The sequence below is a fragment of the Trachurus japonicus genome, chromosome 23 (assembly GCF_045865225.1).
Source record: "Trachurus japonicus isolate A0001 chromosome 23, Traja_1.0".
Lineage (NCBI taxonomy): Eukaryota > Metazoa > Chordata > Actinopteri > Carangiformes > Carangidae > Trachurus > Trachurus japonicus.
This window is the reverse complement of record NC_140929.1, coordinates 7951140-7970855: the sequence shown is the minus strand read 5'-3', so window position 1 is coordinate 7970855 and position 19716 is coordinate 7951140. Positions and strand designations below refer to the sequence as shown.

At 42.5% G+C, this 19716-nt stretch overlaps 1 protein-coding gene across 2 annotated transcripts; it reads left to right on the top strand.

Annotated features, from left to right (window-relative positions):
* Positions 1-835: 835 nt before the first annotated feature.
* mtpn (myotrophin) lies at positions 836-16149 on the top strand. Of its 2 annotated transcripts, XM_085769046.1 has the most exons (5): positions 836-1213; positions 6190-6303; positions 7205-7288; positions 14750-14866; positions 15489-16149. In XM_085769046.1, the coding sequence occupies exons 1-4, from the start codon at positions 1142-1144 to the stop codon at positions 14834-14836; spliced, it is 357 nt and encodes a 118-aa protein (XP_085625172.1). In that variant the 5' UTR covers positions 836-1141; the 3' UTR covers positions 14837-14866; positions 15489-16149. The 2 variants fall into 2 exon arrangements, with proteins under 2 accessions (XP_085625172.1, XP_085625171.1); XM_085769045.1 differs by lacking the exon at positions 15489-16149 and having other exon boundaries at positions 14750-15478.
* Positions 16150-19716: the final 3567 nt, after the last annotated feature.

The following is a 19716-nucleotide window of genomic DNA, read 5'->3' as shown; positions in this document are numbered from 1 at the left end:
TTATGATTACCATAATGTCTCTGATTGTGCTGAATTTTATGCACAGTGTTTGTTGTTATGTCCCCGGGCACTGGGCAGTGAAGAACAGGAAAGAAAATAAAAAAAAGTTTGCACTATCTCGTTGGGTGTGCCCTGGAAAGCAGAACTGGAGGACTGATGTGGTGATAATAAAGTGCTTTGGACATTGTTTTGACAATGAAATGCAATGGTGCACTCAAGACCCATATAAGGGTAGGAATTTCCATCGCTGTCAGCAATTAGCCACCAACCGTTCATGGCATAGACGTTTAAAATGATAATAACTGTAAAATAAACAGTTAAACCATTAATAACCATTAACTCTGTGAAGGGAGTTTATTACAGTACATTTTGTGTCGCATGAGATTTTGCAATAAGAATCAGTGAAAGTGTGGAAACAACTCTTTTGTTCTCCCTGCTTTATTGGCAACAACACAGGAGTAGGCACACGACACTGATGAATACAAACAAGGATAAGTGTACGCAACATTAATACAAAAACATACAATCATAAACAAAGAGAGAGAGAGAGAATAAGAGAAAACAGTTATTCAATGAATATTTTGTAAAGCTTACAAAGATCACATGTTTTAACAGCTTTTTTATTTTCACAATCACATATAATGGAGATATATTGTTTAACATATGCAGGCAGTTCCAGAAAATGTGGTTTCTGCTGCTTCTTTCCTGAAAATTTAGATTTGTGAATGTAAAAGTAGGCTATAGCCAGTGTGGAAACAACTCGTTTTCACCGTAGGTCCCCAAACGCAACGTCAAGCTTTTCCCCCCACTTAAACGTTGATTTCCGGGTAACGGCATCGGAAACACTTCTGGCTCGCAAAAAGGCGGATCCCTATCTGTTACTTTGCCTTTCAGAACTTCTTTTGAAGCTATTTTTGCCCCCAGCGGATCCCAATTATTCGGCAAATCCCACTAAAATCGCTTCCTGAAGTGTTACAGCAGCGTTGTATTCAGTCGAGCTGTCGGCAGAGAGAGTTTTTTTTCCCACAGCAGCTCCGGCTCTTAGCATTAGCATCCAACTTGACAACTGCTTTTTGCTGCTGCAGCACAGCAACAGGGAGGAAGCAGGCAGCACCGGGGGAAGAAAAACACACAGATAAAGATGGGAGATAAAGAGCTGATGTGGGCTTTGAAAAACGGAGACCTGGAAGAGGTGAAAGGCAAAGTGAAGACGGTAAGGACAGCCCTGATTTGACCGGTTAACTTACCGAGCGAGTTGTGTGCAACAATTTTTACTTGACAAGTGGCGGTTTAGCTCAACTAGCTAACGGTGACTGGAGTTTGAGGCAATGTAACATCAAATAGATATCTGGGGGTTATTGATTAGTATTATTAACAGCGTTTATGGCGCATTAACTGAGCGTTTAAGACGTTTCATTTCATTACAGGGCCGACGTATCTCGGTTTATTAGCGTTTAATTATCTAACAAAGCCAAAAGAAACGCCTACTTAGCACAGTTAGCATTGTAGCAGTGCTACTCTCACCTGGAGAACAGGTAACGTAGAGGCTGACTGACTGGCTGTCATGCTAACTGTCTCTGCTGCTCCGGCCTTGATTCATCATTTGTATTGCATATTATTAGCGTGGTGTTTTTTTTTATTACCAAACATATTTAACCTCTATCCGCAGAGAGCAACCTGTTGGTCAGCTAACAACAATAGCATCAGCTGGTACGTGGGGCGCACACACACACAGCTGAGTCCATTGTTATGTCAGCACCAGCGGTGACAATAGTTGTTTATTATGGTATATGACAATGTGTGTTATTACAAAGGCGAGTTTTTGTGTGTTTGTTTTTTTTGCAAGCGCATTGTCAGATCAGTGTAGCTAAATGCTACCGAGCTAACCCACCACACCGGGTGGGCCCAGTCTCCGGCTCTGTCTGTCTGTCTGGTTAGGGTTGGTGGGCGGGGGTCTTCTCAGCTGGAGGCTCGGCTCCAGCAAATCTAGCGGAACATCTCATCCCAGCCTGTATTATATGTTTGATGGAGACTAGAGAGAGAAAAATAAGATATAAAACCTCTTTCCCTGTCCACATAAGTGGCTGCGAGGCCTGATTTCACCACAGAGCCTGAAGTGTCACTGTCTTCTTGTGGAAAGATTAAAAGCTCCTGTGCTTGCCTTTTGCTGAAGGAGGCCATTTTTGCTTGTACTCACAATAGCGTCATACTTATCATACTGGCTTATAAACAACAGCTGTCTAATCTTGATTGCATATCACAACTCTTATTCACCCATTCACCATAAATAACCATACTTTTAGCTCAATACCTGAGGCAGGACTTAAAACTAACTTTTTTTTTTTTACTAGGAGCACAGTGGCCCTGATATAATTTTTGGGGGGCACACGCAGAAAATTTAGGGGCACACACTGTAAATCGACTTGCAAAGCAAATATTCACATTTCATTTTCCTCACATACGTTGGCCTGCCACCTGTAATGACAGATTCCAGCTTCTTTGAGTCACCACTTCCATGTTTCACCAGTGTTTAAAAAAAGAGAGGCAAATTTACTTGTTGCACATGTGCAAGTGGATGAAAAATTTACTAATTTTAGTGACAAAATGCCTCCATTTAGGGGCAGTCTGGAGCCCTGACCTGAGGACTTTACAGCAGCTGAATACGTTAATGATTTAATCACAATTCACTTTTATTATTTTGCACCCATGTGTAAAGTAGGCTACTCCCCAGTTTAAGTTTTGAACTACACGAAGAATATGTCAGTTTGTAATCAGACTCGTCAATCAATAGTCAGTTGTTCCCTTAAAGCAGATATCAGTGGAATGTTTTTGTTAATATAAGTCCTAAATAGTCCTATTTTCCGTCAGCAATCACTTACATGAAGTATTTCAGCCTAAACACGAGTCTCTCCGTCACTCTGCTCTGCTGTAACCCGAGGAGAAAATTTTCCTTGTGGGATACAAGTGTTATCCAATGAGGGGAGAGAACGGCATGAAGGGCTGTGTGTGCAGCCAAGGGATGCGCGTGAATGTGGTGACGTAGCACGAGGACCAATTGATGCCTGACAAGGGCGGGGGCTGCTAACTCATGGTGCGTTCAAGGAAACTCGTACTTTGTGTTTTTCCTTCCTGTGAAGTCATACCAGTTCGATCTGGTACGAGTTCACGGGTCGGAAGTTACGAGTGGCCGTTATAGGGAACTTTCACAGACAACAGGACGGTAAAAACACGAGCTACGGGTTACCTGGAACGCTACCAAGTCGTAGTTGTGACTTGAAGCTGTAACTTACGGTTTCAAAAGCCTGCCTTGAACACAGCATTAGCCGAAACGGCTGTGCCGCTGTTATCTGCTTTAAGTTTGTTGCTGAATGGTCAAACGCTTAAACCCCTGCAGACTCAGAGTTTCCAGTAGTATCACGTTTTAATGGGTATTAAGTGTCAAAACTCAACCAGTTTAATCCACTTCCCTCGTCACTCACGTGCTTATCAGTTAATTCAAAGCACACACACTTTATCCACAGACAGATTTGGAGTCGTAAGCAACTTTCTAAGTGCAGCGATTGTTTTTTTTGTTTTTTTTTTATAGGTCTATAGTTCCCCGCCTGTTGACATCTATGTAAAAACCAGAACTATCTTGTTCAAACTTGACTAGAAAACTTGATAGTTTGATACTTGATCATTTTTGGCCCAGGTACAAGATACGCTTGCATGTTAGGGCCAACTTTTGTATTGGTATCATCTGATTTATAATCCATCATTACACATAATATATCAAAGGTCGTGATTACAGTTCGACTCTTGCATTTGAGATTCTCCAAATGTACTTATTATTATGGATTAATTTTTCCATCCGCAAGCAGTGTTTTCTCATTTCTGATGGTTTTATTGTAACTCATAATCATTTCATTACCTACACAAGTCTGGGTATAAACAACTGCGGTGAACTCTCCCTGTTCTACAGCGCAAATGAAAAGTATTTGAATTTCATCAGCCATTGGAGGCTGCATTTAAACACTATTAGAGGAGGTCGAGGTTCAACATCCATCATTGCTAATGGTTTCAGCGGGAACGGGTGTAAAATGAATCGTCCTCAGAGTGTTGTACTTGACCTTCAGTATAGTTTGTGCATACAAGTGAGAGAGTGGCAATCGGAGGCCGTCAGTGGTGCAGTTACAGACACGAACAGGTGCTAGTAGTGTGCATATGGTCACATAGATTCTAACGCAGGAAAAAGGAAACGAGGACAGAATAAAGAATATTTGCTGATGTTTGCAAATAATTAAATTTCTGTTGAGTCATTTACAGTGACAGTCAATAGAGACAAAGTGTACACAACATAAATGCTAGTGTACTGTATTTCCTTTAATGTGTCCTTTAGCCATGGTACATAACAGTAATTCAGCCATAATTAATCACTAAAGAGCTGAAGTCAGAGTAGATGTGTTCAGAAATGTGTATTATTAACCATAATGTACTGTCTAGGACTAGAGAAGGTCAATATTTAAACTGTGTCATATTAATACTTGTAAAAATCCGTGTCTGTTCAGTATTGTATTAACAGCACACAGTGTCTCTCAGTCTACTGATTTCCCATTCTTTCCTTTGATTGGCATCTCAGCTGTATTACATTTTCTATTAGAGGCTCTAGGGCAACCAGGTAGCCAAGGTAGCTCTGTCATCCCCAGCTCAGGTGGTTTAACAAGAGGGTCTTGTGTAACAAGATATACCTGTATCCTTTAGGGCCTCTCTGCAACTTCTACTCTATATTCTCCTATGAAGGACAGTTTCCTGAACTAATTAATGGTGGGGTTTTTTTCCCCAGAAATCATAAAGGTAGGGTTGGAGATCCTATTCTGGAACATTCCTTATGAAATTGTTTGAAATCCTCTTCACACTCCGATTGCAACTAATTAATTACGGAAAATGCTTTTTCACAAAAGTGAAAGAAGGGAGCTACAGGTGCATATATACCTGAAGATGCATACCTGCAAACTCAGAAGGGTTGAAAAGGGTGAGTAACTAAACCCCTGTAGGGGTCGTCAGCTCTCGTCAGCTCCAAACTCACTTTTTTTATTTTCTCCCCCCCACCCCCCCCCCAGAAAAATGCTGTGATTTTAACAAGTAAATGAAGCATTCTGATGTACTCTGAGAAGAAGATAAAGGTAACAGACAATATTTGCTTCAGATAAAAAAAAGCACATTTAGTACTGACTGAGGTTCCTATCATTGTAAGGCAACAAGGCAAGAATGGCTGGAGTGTATGAAACTTAATGGTGCAACGCAGACATGCACGGGAAAAAAGGAAACCAAATGCACGGAGCGCGGCCACTCGGCATCAGTCGCAGAGAAGAGGAGAAATGTATTTTAATGAATGTAGCCTAATGAAACAATAGCAACGCATTAAATGTATATAGATCCTTTAGATTAAAATAAACATGAGGCTAAATGGTGGATTTAAAAAAAATACAACTTGAATTGCTGGGTGGGGGTCCCGTTGGTAGGCGGGGGTGACTGTTGGGGAAGCACTGTATTAGTTGTTTTCTTTCACATGAATGAGCCACGAGAAAAATCTGGAGAGGTTAGTGACGCTGCACAGTGACACACGACTGTACCGCGGAAAGCTGCGTCGCTCACATTAACAATTACATTGGTGATATTGCGCGAGCGCGATACCTTCTACCTTGTTGCGTGTTCTGCAGCCTGCTAAATCCGTTTTCCCAGGATCTCCAACCCTATCTTTAATCTTCATGCAGTTAATAATTTAATCATGTACAGTTTATAGGAAAGTTAAAACTGACAGCCACCACTGTGATTGATGCATCTCCTACTGGGTATTATCAGTAGAGGTACACACTCCTGTGTGTGTGTGTGTGTGTGTGTGTGTGTGGTAAGGGGATTACAAAAGGTGGTAGTGCATGAGTGTGTCTGTCTTTTCTCCTGACTGCAAGGTTGACAGTCTGAGCTTTAACAGCACCTCAGTAGGGAAGTGAAGGGGAAGGGCTGGTGTGCACGTAATGGTCTGACACTAAGTTTCATCGGGAACATGAAGCAACAGAGATTGCTCCAGTTTTGAAGTAAAAGGGACTTCTCGGATCTCCCCTTTAACGCACAGTGACGTCCTGTACCAGCATGGAGTTTATTTCTTTCAGCTCTGTTATAAATGTGCTGTGGTTCTCTCTCTCCTCCCAGGCCGAGGATGCGAACCGGACCCTGGACGGTGGAAGGAAGCCTCTGCACTACGCCGCCGACAACGGGCAAACAGATGTGGTGGAGTTCCTCATTTCTCAGGGCGCTGATGTCAATGTAAGAGCCACGACACCCACAGCGCTTTCTTTTTGCATTAATTTGCCTGCTGTCCAGGGCTGCAAACAGCATCTGTATCTGCAGCCCCACACACACACACGGACCGCCTTCGCCCTTTGTCAAAGTGTTGATGTTATCGGACTGCTATCAATTTGTTTAAACTAAAGCAGGCTCTCTGTTAAAAACCAGTTTTCATGTGCTTTTTCTGGGATGGCAAGACCTCACACTTAGCCTGACTGACACCCTGAGCCTGAATAGTCTGTTAGTCTGCTATTGTTGTAGTAGATTGATCTGTATCCATTCACTAGGGCACTTACTCATCCATCAGTATTAACTTCTGTGATTTGGATGGAGCTCCTCTGTAATTTCCAGCTTTTTTTTTTTTTTTTTTCCCCAAAGGTCTTGTGTGCCTGTTCAATAACCTGTAGAATTGTTTGTGCAGAGCAGCATGAATCTTTGAAACACTTCGAACATGTTTGGCCATTAAGGGGGCGAAGCCAACATCGGAGAAACGATTTACTTCCAGGCAGCCACATTAGCAAGATGCATGTTAGATCGGCTAAACACACACACAACATCCAATGTAAAGTAAAACTTGCTTGAAAAATAGATCTTTGTCTGGCTTTGTTTACGCAGTTCTCTGTTGATAACAGGAACATGGAGCGATAAATGTAGTGTGTAAGCGCAGTGTGCTTTCACTTAATTTCTGGATACGATAAGAGAGTAAGTTAAACTTCTCTCACCGCAGGTTTTTTCTTATATATATATATATATATATATATATATATATATATATATATTTTTTTTTTTAAAGGATGGATGTTCCTCCACTAATATGAGCTTATCTCCCTCTTTTTTTATTTCTTTTGTCTGCCACTCATGCCTTTCGCTCTCCCCACAGGCTTCCGACAAACACGGGTTAACTCCACTGCTCGCCGCCTGTTATGAGGGTCACGTCTCCTGTGTCAAGGTCCTGCTAGAAAAGGTTGGTACTCTGATTCCAGCATGCATGCGTTCATTCATTCATTCATTCATTCATTCATACATACATGCATCTGCCCCGGTGTCCTTCACCCATCGGTGCATGTTAATGTGTCAGAGAGGCTCCGCGAGTGCTGATGAGGTAACTCACTGGACAATAGGTCCTTTAACACAGTCGTGTGGAGGCCGTGCTGGAATGTTCATACGCCGTTCGTTCACTCAGTATCGCTGCTGTTCACTTGTTTTTGTGTTTGTGTTTTTTGAGCACTGTCATTCATGGGTCTTCCATGTAAATCTCTGCACCATCCTCCTGTTGTTGAGCTCTGGAACGGCGCGCAGGTGACAAAGTGAAGGGAAAAACCCGAGTAAACAAGTGGAGAGACATGACGAATGTGCAGCGCACGGTACAATTTAAGAATTAAACATCCAATTGTGCACTGTGGCAGCGATAAACCCTGCAATAGAGCCCGATAGAACTGTGTTTGTATCAAAAGGAAAAGAAGATATAAGCATCGCTGGGGCCTGGAGGTAGGAGAATCAGCAGTAGCAACAGTGACTAAAGTGACATCTAAATCTTTGGCAAAGGCAAAACATTTGAGTTCAGTGGTGCAAAAACCACAGAAATGTGGTCGGATGAGACCTCTGCACTGACGGGGGCTGTGTGACGCTTTGGGCTGCGTTTTGCTGCTCTGTTTTGAGTCCACTCAGAGGGAAGGGCCACTGCACATCCACACAAAGTTGTTCCGGGTGATGAATTATTTCTATCCTGGTGGGAGTGATCTCTTCAAGGATAACAGTGCCCCCAACCACAGGTTACAAAGGGGTCAGCGAATGGTTTGATTAGTAAGAAAAAGTGATGACCTCCCGTCAGCCGGATCTCAACACCTATGGGAGATTTTGAATCGATGTGTTCGTCTGCACTCTCAACCAATATCATCAGAGCAGCAGTTGAGGGGAACGTATATAATGGAGGGCCAGTATCCGTCCCTCTGGTGGAGTCTGCTGTTGTGGTTTGCACGTGGTAACACAACAACTTACATCCTGTCAGATAGACTCACATGGACACACAGGCACTGCTGTGAGCAGAGAAGCAACGCAGCTGACTTGTAATACAACTGAATAACAAGCATATCATAATAAACGTCCGATCGGATCAGCCTCATCCAGCAGAGCAGGAGAAAACACACCAGTGCAGTTCCAGCACAGTCTGTCAGTGTTTGACCCCACAAGTGCACACACCTACATGACAGATCACCTGCTCGTCCGGTGGTGGAGTTTTGTTTCTCTGTGGCCAAAATGAGTCAGACTGCAGTGGAACTGATGCCCCCGCGGACAGTGAATGTCACACAGAGGATGGCCACAATAGGTCGTCTTTCACCACCTCCTACAGTTATGTTTCTATGTCTGGCACCCTGCAGTCATTAAACATTTAAGATGTAAGAAGGTTTTTTTTGGGGGGGGGGAGTTTCAGCTGAAAATCTTTCTTGACATTATTAATGATTTCATATCTGTTGCTTGGCCTGTCAATCAAATATTTCAGGTTGCACATCCTGCGCTAAAAATACCAAGTTAGTTTTTCACTCTTGGTTGAAACGTAGTAAATGTCACAAGGTCAGCACCACAGTGAGAAAACCGCCTTCGGCTTAAAGGAGCAGCATGATGTCACTGAGTTTCTGCTCGCTCGCATTCTTTACAGTGGAAGTCTGCTGCAAGCCGAGATGTGTATACGAGCAGGCGAGACGGAGAGAGAGAGAGATATTTGAGGGACGAGGGTGAGTAAGCAGCTGTCTTGTTCCCAGCCAGGCTAAATGAGGCAGGGTAAATGAAAGCTCCTCTACAGAGTTGTTTCACGGTAGCATCATCTTGGCTCAACGAAAGTAATGGAAGAGGGGAGGAGGCATTTACAAGCTCAGCCACACCACCGAGTAGAGTCGGTTTTTTTTTTTCTTCTTCTTCTTCTTTATAATCTCCGTACCACTCGGGCCAGAGTTTTCAATCAGTTCCCAGTTTTTCCAATGCTCTCTGAAGCAGACGTTTTAAAAAGGAAATAGTGGTCTATGTACGGGAAACACCCGGTAGTAGGTTTTTGAGAGACACTTGCGTGGTACTCCACTGTTTACTTATTCCTGTTGGCATCGGCTGCATTAATCCCCCACAGCCACTGGCCCCAGCCCCACGCATCTATCAGCCAGCAGCTGGCCCGCTGCACTCAGCTGGCCGTCAGGACTGTTGGCTCAAAGATAAACTGAAGGAAGCAGCCAGTGCCAATAAGAAAAAAAATGATAATAATAATTTTACTACTTGGTAAGTTCTTGGTAGTTTGGGCATTTTAATTGTTCTGATGCTGCTTGTTTGGGCTTCGTCTTTAGTCTTTGGTCTGTAATGCCGCTTTTCCACTACACAGTCACAGCACGGCTTGGTTTAGGTGCTTTTCCGTTACAACTGAGTTCTTCATAGTTCCTCCACAGCGGGGGTCGTCGTCTCTCTCTCTTTTTTTCGACCCTCTCGTCAGCTCCAAACTCACTCGTCTGCACTTCGATTACGGACCACAGCGTGAAGTCATTTAACTCGCATGAAAGAATAACAACAGTCTCAGTACAGATCAGTGGTCACTGTTGTTGGTGTGTTTTTAAATTTAGCGGGTTTGATTCTCGTGTCGGAAGTCGCACTCGACGACACTCTGGCCAATCAGTGGAAGGCAGTCAGCTGATGTCACATTTGGTATCGCTTCGGTTCACTTGGAACCAGGGCTGAGGGCAAAAAAGTACCAGGTACTAGTGGAAAAGCAAAAAATCTGAGTAGAGCCGTGCCGTACTGCGCTAGTGGAAAAGCACCAGAAGTGATCAGCTGTTGTCTATAAGTAATAAATACATTTAATTGGTGGTAACGCCTCAGCCTCACTTTGGATGCAGCTCTACCAAAAATTAGGAAATGTAGGCTGAAGTTCAAAGTCACATCTAGGCAATCTGCCAAATGACCCGTTTTGACATCCGCAAGTTTTTAATATCTCATCGTCACATGTCGCTGTCGCACCACAATGAAAACCAGTATCCTGTCCTTTTTAAAGAACATTAATAAATAAACGCAATGGCTTGCAATGTTTTTTCTCTATTTCTTAGCTACAGTGTCTATCGCCACACTGCGTCCTCCTGAAAGCCAGAGGCTGCTCCACACCTGAAACTGGCAGCTGTGCAAGTACAGTCTGTGCAATAGAAACATTTAAGCCCCTTATGGGGACCCCTCTCCTAAAAAAAGCCTTTGTTTGTGGTATCATATGCAGCCGTAGCTCATCTCAACAGGGATTATAGTGGGAGGTGAAGATATGAACCAACCCACAGGTTCCCTCCTCACATGGACCGACCGTTCCCCAGACGCCACGAGATGCTGTTGTTGGCGATGAATTACGAAAAAGGCCATTTTAACCCCAGTAGGTGACCCAGCCGCACAATCCTGGCCAAGAGTGCTGACTGCAGCCCGGAGAGGCTGGCCAGTTAATTTTAAATCAACAATAAAAGGGCACACATGGGCATACACATACACACATGAATACACACACACCCTTTTCTTCTATGAGGAACTGTGTGTATCATTGACTGGGGAAGAAATGCAGCTTTTTTTTTGCCAAGTCAGTTCCCATTTGTTGCCTTTTTCTTTTCAACCTGACCCTGTTAGGTTTCCTCCCTATTATTGTGTGTTCTTCATACACTAGAGGCAGAGGCCCCTTTTTTGTCCACAAGCACAAATTCAAAAATAAAACAGCCTCAAAGGTGTCATCACCATCATCCCTTGGACTTTGCCAACTTAACTTAAATCCCCCCGTGTTTTGTTTTGTGCTCCTGTAGCCGTAGCTTCGGTACATTGTCTTGTCTGGATAATGCTACACAAATAACTAAGATCAGGAAAGTAGCACTTTTGCTTTAGAAAAGTTGTTCAAAGTGATACGAATGGTGATTAAAACGAGATTCCAGTTGTGTAGTATAGAAACTTTGTACCTCTCACACAAAGGCAATATTAAAAAAACAAACTTTCACAAATTTAATTTGTCTTTTGTGCAGGGATTGTTCAAATAAACTACTTTCAACACAATACAAAGTGCAGCCGTAAGAGCTCTGATTCTTTCCACATGGCAAATCTGCAGAATAATATATTTTTTTATTGATTTCTTGATACGTGTATACATCAGAAAATAATAAAAGATATTACCCAGTGTAACTTCTAGGAGCTCCAAAACACAATATACTCAGCTCTTACTACTACCCGTAAGAAAGAAAACATCAAATCTTTAATTGTGAAGCTGTAACTGTAAATTATCAGAATGTTTTTTGCTTGGAGACTGAATTATTACAATTGATGCTGAATCATTTTGGCAACTGTAAGCAAAAGAGCCTTGCAACTTTCAAACTCCAGTCGGCCTAGATGACTTTTACAGAAGCAGGTTTCTCCATTTCAGCCAGAACCCTAGCCGACAGCCCGCTCCAATGCACAATCTCGTTGGCGTAGATAGAATTTGCCCTCTAACGGGTCGGTAGTAATGTTTGACTGCTGCCAGCGGGTCAATAGTCCGATCGGAGCAGTGCATTTCAAATAGATGTGGAGTGATGTTCTGGCCCAATATTTGAAGACTTAGCATGGGAGACCTTTCAGTTCCATTCAGCGATGGTGTAATGAAAACTTAATGGACAGTTGGCAGGTCAGCGGCATTACATTACTGACCCAATGCTGCTTTGTATGGCTCCATAATCCAGGATGATGATGCATCTAAGTTTGACTGGAGAGACACCCCAGGAGTCTATTCTTATTCATTAGGCTGTCTCTCACTTGGCCACTGGCTTCTCGTTGACTGGATAATGTTTGGACAGTGAGGCGTTCATAAGGGGTCATTATTCAAGTTGGAGAAAGCTCATTACTGTAAGTGGTGTCAGGAGGATGCCACTGAGCTGGACGGCCATTGGGGATTTCACGGTGGATCCTGAGAGGCAGTAACAGGCAGGAGGAAGAGCCAGAGCTATTATTGTAACTCTGCCATAAATGCCCACTGGGAGAATCTATGTGTTGCCCCCACCTACACTACTTTTTTTTTTTTTTAGGGGGGACCGTAAGAGTGATGACCATAAGGGAATGATCATTATGAGACTATTTTACTTCAGAAGTAGGACTATACCCACTGTATATAATTGTGTTTGTCAGATGGATGACTTGTTGGCTCCCATACAGACACTTTATTGATGTTGAAAGGGCTAAAGTCAAGGTGTAATGCTGCTCCCTGCCTTCTAAATGAGGCCTGCAGAGTGGACTACTACCTGGTCTGGTCTTGAACCAGCTACTAATGACTTCCCCAGAGCACCAAGACGAAGAAGACGAAGACGAAGGGTGGAGGCTACGTTCTGTCTTCCCGTCTTCTCCCCTTTTCCCCTTGTATGCAGTGGAGCAGAGAGCTCCATGATTGGTTATCATATACCTGATCCGGGCGCGTCAGCAGCTGCTTGAAAAGTTAAACTGACACAACAAATACTTTATTACTATTGATGCTTTGATCGAGCCGTGTTTGTACGGACTAAAGAGAACAATAGTTCATATCAGAGAAACATTAAAACATTATCAGAAGAAGGAGAAGGATTCAGGTTTTTCCTCCCGGAGAACCTGACCTGTATCTGACAAGATGAATTACACTGAAGGAACCCTCTGTGCATTTGCAGATAAAATAAGAGAGGACGATCATTTATTTTTATCTCAAGTTTGAAGACGTGAGCTCCAAAGCTTGCCTTACGTTTCACACTGTGCTCATTTTTCCTGGATTTGAATCTCTGCCACACAAGGATGTTTGTTGAGATTTACGAGCGCTCTTGGCAGACTCAGACTACTTACAGAACACCTGATGTTTGGAAACGATATGCAGATCTTTCAGGGGAGACTCCAGGAAGTTTAAAACACTCAGGGACTTGGATCGGCAGAGTCATCAGGGTTAAAAAACGTTACACAACATGGCTCGAGCATAACCAGACTGTTGACAGGTGCACACGTCTCAGAGATGCGAAGCATGTTATGAATTGACAAAAACCCGCTCCAAACTTTTTGTCTGTCGTCTCCTGACCAATTAGAGATGTAGATCTGACGGGTTACCCGCTCAGCCCTGGTAAATCTCTCCTGCTTGAGATGCGCTCGGCTGCTCCCGTGGCATGGAATTTGCACCCAGACAACCATCCTCGCACTGCGGGGCACTTGAACTGGGTCACATTGTTTTTGATGCCCTGCTTCTCCATGCAACAATAGACTCTCTCTGCCTTGGCTCTGTAAGCCCTTTGCTAAGAGGCTAAAGTTGGCAGGCCAAACAAAGGGACGTTTCTCCACTACATGCCCCTCAACTCCTCCGTCACCCATTAAATCTGTTGTCACTACATGTGCATTCAACACGTTCCCTGTCTGATCCCTTTATTTTTTCTTTTTCTTTTTTTTAAACGTTTCTTCTTTGTCCTTAGTAATCCAAATGATTGCGTCCACTCCCATCTCTTTCACATTCACTCTGTCATCCCCCAGAGCTCAAATGGATTTGTGCCTCGCCCGTCTGTTACTTTGTTTTGCATGTGCCGTCTGGATAAAGATAGGCTGACAGGCCGAGTGCTCAGTGACTGAATTGTCAGAAAATAGAAGTGACAGAAGTTTCACTTTGTTTTAGTAAAATACCAGGGAAGCTGTTCAAGAAGGACCCTCCCAGATCCCCACTTCTTCTCACCATCTTACTTTTCTCCCAATGTGTGGGACTTTATGCATGATTAATTGATATGGATGAATATCAAAATATGAAGCCCTAAGATTGAGGGGGTCGTTTTTTTTAAAGCCTGCTGATGTCTTTGTAAGAAACTACCCATTCATTTGCATTGTAGTGGAGGAGACCAGAGATGGAATGTGGAGTCTGAAATACGTATATTTGTCAAACATTATTTGTTCCACCATTTCAATCATTTCTTTTAGATGTGAATTTAAAATGTGAAGTCTAAAAATACATTTGTTCAATTTTGAGTAATTCAGGGTTATTTTTATTGGGGGGGACAAATTATGTTCTTCAGAAATTCAGAAATCGTCCCCCTCAGGATCTGCAACCATGCCACCAATAATAATCCAACTATCTATGAGTGAGATTGGATGATCCATGGGTGATACTGATCGTTCCAGTGGTTCAGTCTACTTAGGTTTGTAGTTTACTCAGGCCGCTAACAACCTGCAGCAAACACTGATAAAAGGACCACAAAAAATCATCCATAATCAGTCAACAACATGTGTCCCTATTTGTATGAAAAGGTTTTAATTAGTTTGGCACCTCCTTAATAGCTGTGACTATTTGTTTCCAAGGGATTAAGAAAAACCTTGCTCAAAGGATGCGCCTCACTCTAACCCCTGACCAGATGTGAGTAATTCTTGGACGAACCCACTAAGCATATTTAATATTCATGTCCTCCTCTCTCCACAGGGTGCTGACAAGGACCGGAAAGGACCGGACGGCATGACTGCCTTTGAAGCTGCCGAGAGCGAACACATGAAGGCCCTGCTCAAGTGAGACGCAGCGGTGTGGGAGGTGGCTGGACAGGTGGGTGAACGGACAGACAGATGGAGGCAGTGGTCCCCTGACAGAAGATGGACTCACCCCTTTTACCCTTATCAACCTCTGTCTTAACACTGCTTTTGTCTGTTTGTTGGAGGCTCATTTTGTCTGTCTGGTGATTTTCCTTTCATTTTTTTTCTTTTATTTTTTTCTTTTCTCCCCCAAGTTTATTGGGATAGGATTTTTCTCTTCTCTTACCCTCTGTTTGTAGCCATTTAACAGAAGGACTTGTCAGTTATCGTCTCTCTTAGGGACCCGTCATTAGGGGAGCGCTCTCATACCTGGAATCCTGAAACACTGCAAGACTAGAAATCAAACTCTATAATGTAAATGCAAAAGCTTAGCACTTAAACACACACCTCTCATTTTGCAGTTGTCTCTGTAAAACCGTTAAGTAATCAAATGGTAATGACTAGTGTGTTAATATTTTTTACAACTTCACTATGAGTATTGTATGGCCAGGGCTCAATCTCATGAACAGTAACTACACTGTACTATACTAGGTAGGTTTGAAAGAAAGGTTGTAAAGTTTCATTATATTAACCTTTCATTGTGTGTGGCCTCTTCCTCTACTTTGATTGCTCTTTTTTTTTTTTTTTTTGAACAGACCAAACTGTCCCTCCGGTCCAATACTGAAATTTTGGAAATGGTTGGTGAGAGAGGTCCAGAGGCCAGTCCATATTTTCCTTTTCTACTTGGCCCTGTATCACTTACATATCAAACGGTGTTTTTTGACAAAAAAAAAAAAAAAAGGTTATTATGTTAGTAATGCATAAAAAGATATTGTGTATTCTTTGACCAATCACCATGCTGGCTAACTAGGAAGACTTGAATGTTGCAATTTTGAAAAATATGTTACTGAATCCCTTTTTTATTTTGAGGCGATATTCACGTAATAATAGGATGAGGAGTTTTAGAAATTGGTTAATTTTGTCAGCCCTAGAGTGAGATTTCAGAGCAAAGGATTCATCTTTTTTTGTTGCAGCTTCTCTGTGTATTTTGTAACTGAGGGGGCTCTGAATGAGGGGTAAATGAGGGGAGGGGGGAGTTGGAGTTGAAAACTGGATGGTGGGGGCCCGTTAATATTCCCCTTGCCTTGGATTTTGGTTAGAAGCCCTGCCTGTTTTCGCTGCATGTCAAAACTGCCTCTGCTTTTACTGCTATGAAACGGTTGCTGTCCTCTCTCGGTTGCTTTCAAATGAATTGCTACAATATAATGGACACACAAAAAAATGCTCTTGCTGACTTTGTTGTGACAAAAAGTCTGTAAAAAATGAAATAAAAATATCTATAAAAAAAAAAATCTTATTCTGAAAGTATTTTCTTTAAAACTTTTTTAAAATTTTTCCATTTGAAGTTGAGCCCTCCACAATATAAAAGCATTGATATTCAACACTATCAACACATAACCAATATTATTTAAGTGTATGTAATGATTTTTGCCTGCTGGTCAAGTATTTCTGAAATGATACATCCTCTACCAGATTATCACATGAATACGTGAGCAACAGGGTAATTTTCCAGTAGAAAGGATGCCTTGCTGTTTGACAAACTCTACCGTTGGTATTTTCTCGTAGCCCTGGGCGATCTAATCAGTATCTGTGATTTCAGCAACTCCATCCCAAACAAAAAATAAAAAAAACAGCAGTGTCTAATCTTTGTTGTCGTACAAATCTTCTGCCTCGAGCTGTTCCATTATGAATCACAGACTGACTTTGACTCCCACTAGGTTTGTCTGGATTCAAATAAGCTCCATCTTCCATCACAACATTGCAGAAAAGCAGCTCTGCTCTATCCACAGGAAATTAGAGCAATCATATCTGGTATTGTAATAGTCGGTTTCATCCGGTAATTTTTGATATGCCACCACATCACAAATCTAAATCGTGACTCACGAGGTAAAATCATTGCAAACACTGGCGGAAAGTTGTAATGAAGTTATTAAAATTGCCCTTTTAGCTAAAATTGGACACGGGCAGGTGCTGCAGTGCCGAAAACAAGACGTGTCTCGGGGGTCATGTCGGGTCAAAACCTCTCCTCAAATCTGAAAAACACCAGAGCAGCAGCAGTGTTATTGTGAGGAGCATGTGGTTCTGCTCCGTAGATTGTTAACAAGCTGGGTGACCTTGTAGTTCACATAAACTGTCCAGAAAACAGTGGAGTGTGATGATGAGGTTATGTGAGGTACCAGGTCTTATTGGTGTCAGAAGCAGCAGCGAGGCCATCACCCCAAAAATACTGTGGCTGTTCAAGTTAACACCATAATAATGGCTGATTAATGTACGTTCTGTTATATTGTTTTTTGGCCCGACCTACGGTTTGGATCAGTTGCCAGAAAATGAAATTAATCCGATGAAAACAGTCTCTGCTAACGGTTACTTCTCTGGCATCTTTATTATTTGAACATACTTTTAATGCCAAATGCAATGAAGCCTTTGAGGTTTTCCAGTCAATGTCTGTCATTTTGGTTAATGTATAATTTAGTTACATTCGCATAAAGCAAAGTGTATTTGGCCATTTAAAAAAAAAAGCAAAATATCCCTTTTAAGGTAGATTTTAAACAAATAAAATATGTGAGATTAAGTAGTGATTAAATTATGAATAACTACGGACACTCATGCAATACATTTTGATTAAATGTTTTGGATGTATTTGATTTATAATACTTAAAAATCACCCTAGTTGAGTTTGTGTGTAAGAAGTCAGTTGTTTAAAGGTGTTCAGAAAAGAAAATAGATTTTAAGCCCAAATGGGTCTTAAATTAGTGTAATAACTCATCTATCAGACGATGTAGGCCAAACTTGTGCAAAATTCTATTTTCGAGTAAATCCGGGACTCATCAGCCACTGATATTGGATCCGTCATCCGTCAATCAAACGTCTGAGACACACACACACCGAGCTCGGCCTCGCCCCAAACATTGAATATCCTGCCCGCTTGATAACAACCAATCAAATTCCTTTTCCTTTTCCTTACTCGGGTAAACTTGTGCGGCAACTCGTGAAAACTCAAACTCGTGGAAGGAGACGAGACAAACGGCCATTTCTGAACACCTTTAATGATTTGCAAACTCTAGCTCCGATGGAAAGGGCTATTTGACGGCAAGATAAAGCAGAGAAGTTAATTAAAAATACATACAATACTTCATACGATGGCCACGCCCACAGCAGCACATTTCTGAGCTCCTGAGTGCACCGATCTGAATCTGTTGTAGGTAAACGTCAAATAAGACATACCATCACTTTAAGGCCACACCACACTTCAGTTGAATATCAAAGTTCTCCTGTTGAGTCATTTTCATTCTCATTTCGCTCCAATTCAACTCGACATATTTGAAATCTTTGGAAACCTTTCAAATAAAGTTATGCGAACACTGTGGTTAACGGTGATGGACCTGCTGGAAGTCTACAGGGGCAGAGGCGAGTGGGAGGAATCGATTGAAGCGTGTAACCCAGCCGTGGCGGCGTGCGGCGAAGGGCGAGTTGCATCAGGTCCTGTCAAGACGAGCTCGTCCACAGAGGGAGGCCGCAGAAGACTTGAGACGTGGCAGAGACGAGGAGGACGGACGGTGGTGAAGTGGTGAACGCTGCAGTGCTCCGTTATTAATCAGACACACTCATGCCTCCTCTCTCTCTGGGCCACTCGCCACGTTTGTGTTCTCACGCCAGAGAACAAAAGACAAATCAATTATTTCAGCAGCGTGGGCAAACATCAGGATGAAATGACTCGGCCGCGTTTTGACAGCCTCGGTCCCACCCAACCCACCCTCCACCCCGTCTCCAACCATCAGCCCTATACCTTCTCATTTCTGCTCATTGAAATTACTTTCAAAGTGAACAACCCACAGAAAACCGGAGCTCCGCTAACGGCTGACAGTGACATTCTTTGAATATAAAGGACCCGTTCCTTCCCCTTCGTCTTTGTCGAGACGGCGAATAATGTGCATGTCTGCCCGGGATTCAAGCTGATGATAAATGTGCGATGATTCTACTGCAATACATTTTCATTTAGTGAGTGAATTGCCTTTTTCACAGTCCGTAACAGGCTCCCTGGATAAATCCTGCAGGAGGATCATTAGTGCAGCATCGTGTTTACACTGCACTGATCATGTGCAGTGCAGATCACTTTGTATTTCTTTTGCCTCCCCCCATGAAAAAATAAATGCACAATCATATTTTCCTAAGACATCACAACATCTCTTTGGCCTTGTCAGACTTTTTGAGATGCACAACTTCAGCTGAACTCTGCTCCCACCTGCTGTTCTCTGAAGAAAACTGCGGGATATGATCTCCAGAATTTGAGGGAATATAACAAATAATAATTATGCAACCACTGTTTTTTTGTCTTGTTTTTTTACTTAATTTTTCCAAAATATAAAAACTGAAAACATGCCACTTACTATAAAATCAGATAAAATCCATACAGAGCTGAACCCCCCCACCCTCTCCCCACACACACGCACACACACACACACATTTTTGTATTAGAACCTAATTGATTGCTGAGTGTCTCTACAGTAATTACCAGATGCAGTAATTAGCACAATGTGTGCCCACATACATGCATGCCCACAGATGTATGCACACACACGCACACTCAGACACACACACACTCACACACAGCCTTTTTGCATCTCATCTGTTCTTTTTTTTTTTCCACACAGTTGCTACAGAGACTTCATGCGGAGCTACCCTTGTGATCAACCAGCTCAAAATGGTGGTTAATGAAGTAGCAAATCCAAATCATTAGCATAATTAATATGGACTTCTGATTGCCTTTTGGGTATCTCTCCCCTCCCCTCTTTTTGTCTCTCTCGCTCTAATCTATTATTGACT